At 41.2% G+C, this 3656-nt stretch overlaps 1 protein-coding gene across 1 annotated transcript in view; it reads right to left on the bottom strand.

Moving 5' to 3' along the window:
* The window catches only part of LOC110284022 (zinc finger protein 883-like), a 15911-nt gene extending 12531 nt beyond the window's left edge, over positions 1-3380 (bottom strand). Inside the window, 1 exon segment of the mRNA XM_029471068.1 lies at positions 3273-3380. Coding sequence (XP_029326928.1) covers positions 3273-3293 — 21 coding nt within the window. The 5' untranslated portion in view covers positions 3294-3380.
* Between the last annotated feature and the right edge of the window lie 276 nt (positions 3381-3656).

Consider the following 3656-nt stretch of genomic DNA (forward strand, 5'->3'; position numbering starts at 1 on the left):
CCAGCCCAGAGATGGTCCCACCCACAAGGGGCCCTCCCCCTTGATCACTAATTGAGAAAATGCCTTACAGTTGGATCCCATGGAGGTATTTCCTCAACTGAAGCTCCTCTCTCTGTGATTAACTCCAGCTATGTCAAGTTGACACAAAACTAGCCAGTACAGTAAGAATTTGCAAAGACTGTGGAACTTTTAAAGTTATTTAGCCCTCAGACTCATCAGTGTTGAAAGTTCAAAATTCAAAGTCTCTTTTGAGATTCATGTAATCTCTTAACTGTAATCTCCAATAAAATCAAAATCAAAACACAGATTGCATACTTCCAACATATTATGGCACAGGATATACATAATTATTGCAAAACATCATAGCAAGGAAATACTGGACCAAAGCAAGAAAATACAAGCTGGTCAAACTCCAAACTCCATGTCCAATGTCAAAGCACTCTTCAGATCTCTCTAACTCCTTTAATCCTTGTTGATAGTTGTTGACAGATCTAGCATTCAGGACCAACAAAATTCACTATTTTGGGCTGGTTCCACTCCCTATTAGCAGCTTTCCTCAGCAGGTAGGATCTTGTTCTAAAGTAAGCACTCCCTTAATCTGTTTATCTCCTCAAATACAGGATTTAGCTCAATTGTACTTCCGGGTCCCTTTTATTACTTGAACCAAACATTTTGTATTTTTCCTTCCTAAGGTGGCTAATCTTGATTAAAATACTCTCCATGAGAGTACACCAGAGGGCAAAGTCTATGCTGAGCTTTTCTGGGACTTCCTTTGTCAATGCAATTAGTACAAATCAGCAGACTCTTTAAGCAAGGATAAAAGGCAGCAACACTCTTCACTAAGACATCACAAGAATGAACTCCAGAGATCCAATCACCCTCAGCCCAATGTCTTCCATATTCCGGCTAGGATGGCCCATTAAGTCCCACTTAAAGCATTCCATGACTTTGCAAATCCCAAGTCCCCAAATCTACATTCCTCCAAACAAAATCACTGTCAGGTCTATTCCAGCAACACCCCACTCCTGAATTGAAAATATAATGACTGGAGGATATGAGCAGTACCGTGAAATGCTGTGTTCAGTGCATGGCGTGGCTGCTGCATACATGAGTTAACAATAGCTTGTGGTTACCCACACAAATACTGCATGAAATCATGCCAGTAAAAAAAACTCCAGCAATGGACTTGGGAGTGGCTTCCAAAGCCCCACCATTAACTGAGAGGCAACTGTTGGAATTTCAGGATTTCACTATGATCAGCAATGGCTCATATTTTTAATCCCCTCAACACCACTTCTAAACTCCATCTCTTATATGTGATTATTTTTCCCATATAAGGAAGACAGTTAGGTCTTCTACTCTAATGTCCTCTATCACCCCCTTTTACATGGTGTGCTTGAGCATGCATGCTCACACGGGCACAGGCACATGAGCGTGAACACACACACACACACACACACACACACACCCCTGACATTCGAATGGATAATTGTTAACAAACATTTGTATGTCTTTTATGTGTAACTCTTCTTATTGCAATAAACGATATAACTATATTTTGCTTGATTTTCTTTCTTTAAAACTTATTTTTTTATGTGTATCTGTGTATGGTTGTGTGTATACAATTTGTGTGCAGGCTCTAGAGGCCAGAGAAGAATGTCAGGAGCTGAATTTACAAGTGTTTGTGAGCTGCCCAACCTGGCTCTGGGAACAGAATCCAGGTTCCCTGCAAAAGTGGCGAGCATCCTTGACAATTGAGTCACCGGTCTCTCGAGATCCTACACGTTCATTTTAATTTGGTCTTATTTTCTTTTCGAATTCTATTAGAAAATCAAAAGTGCTCTTTTCTAAATACTGTGTCCCAAGACTTTTTTAAAAAAATTCATTGTACAAGTAATTTAAATTTATTTTCAAATAATAGTATATTGTTTCATAACAATGTTACCCTCTCCGAGGTCCTTCTCATTTTAGTATGCAACTGCTCATTATTTTACCTATAATTAGCTAAAATTGCCTAGTACCTGCTAACGTTCCCATCAATTTGAGCATGAATAGAACACAGAATTTTAAAAAGTAGTCATTTTCTTTGTATCATTTAATACTTTTTAAACATAGCAGGATATAAAATCAATATACAGTAAGCAATGTTATTTCTCTACTCCAATAAAGATTAGAGCAGAAGGGAAAATCAGAAACAAAATACCATTCATGTTAACAGGAAAAGAATTACTTAGAAATAAAGCCCAGTAAAAAGACTTCAGCGATGACAACTTCAAATGGTAAAGAAATAGAATCCTCAAGTTCACGAAGTGGCAGAAATAATACTGTTCGAATGAATATTCTACTGAAAATACCAACTCCCCCACACCCCTAAAAGAATGTCATCTGGTAAATACTGATCAAATACTCTTAGTCACAATTTCTTCTTCTTGGAGAACCGGCCTCCAGCACACAAGCAAACGATATAGACTGGCAAGCACCTGATCTACTTTACAGGGCTCACAAAAACCAAGTCTAGGAAAGCTTTTTAAAAACCCGAATTTTGGCTTCAGAAATGGTCAGTGGGGAAAAAAAAAAAACCATCATTATACTTCTCTACTTTCTCTAAGATTGAAAAATTTGGCCCACTCTCACGGACGGCACAATTAAATACTCTTTAATCTCATTTTTAAAAGGGCATCACGCGCGCGCGCGCGCGCACACACACACACACACACACACACACACACACACACACGAGAGAGAGAGAGAGAGAGAGAGAGAGAGAGAGAGAGAGAGAGAGAGATTNGAGAGAGAGAGAGAGAGAGAGAGAGAGAGAGAGAGAGAGAGAGAGAGATTAATAAGTTGTCCCGGCCTAGTGTTCAACTGCAGTACTGTGAAGAATATAATTTACAAAGGCAATGAGAGAAAAGAATCGAAAGTAGCAGAGATATGCCTATAAGGCATACGAGCAACTGCTCACACCACCCAAGTCCCCTTACACCACAGTCTGGACACCGCGTCACCAACCTGCAGTGCTGCAGTGTCTGCGGAGGCGCAGGTTCCAGGTGAGGACTAACCCCATGAAGATAGGGGCCTGGAACGAAGTAGCTTCCCTAGGACAGAACAGAGCGGGCTCCGGTGCCCGGTCGCCTGCTCTGCACACAATTCCAGTGTCCCGCTCCAAGGCACACTAGGCTGCACAGCACCAAGGGAACGGCAGGCAACAGCGCCACAGACTGCAGTGTCACAAAGCTTTCACTTACGACTCCAGGAGCCCAAGGCATACTCACCATTTCCTCTTTCAGATGCATCCAGGTGTTCTTCCTAATAGGCCTAAAAACAGGAGATATAGTCCAGCCCCAACACCACCACAGACCTTCTCAACAACACAGGACTCAAACATGGCGGCAAGGGCGGGACTTTCCGAATGTACCGGTTCGTCATTGGACAGTTCACGAAGAGCAGTAACAGCATCCCTGATTGAGGAAAGATAGTGACAGCCTTGACCTTAAATGCCTTAATTAATAACATTCCTCTTTCCCAATGCAGTTAGAATTGCAGATTCTTTTGTACGCCAGTTTTTTGTTTGTTTGTTTTCGTTTTGTTTTTTTAAGCTGGGCTAAGCCGGTTCCGACCTGTTTTATAACTTTGCATTTAAGGGGAACAAGCTACTT

The sequence above is a fragment of the Mus caroli genome, chromosome 17 (genome assembly GCF_900094665.2).
Source record: "Mus caroli chromosome 17, CAROLI_EIJ_v1.1, whole genome shotgun sequence".
Classification (NCBI taxonomy): domain Eukaryota; kingdom Metazoa; phylum Chordata; class Mammalia; order Rodentia; family Muridae; genus Mus; species Mus caroli.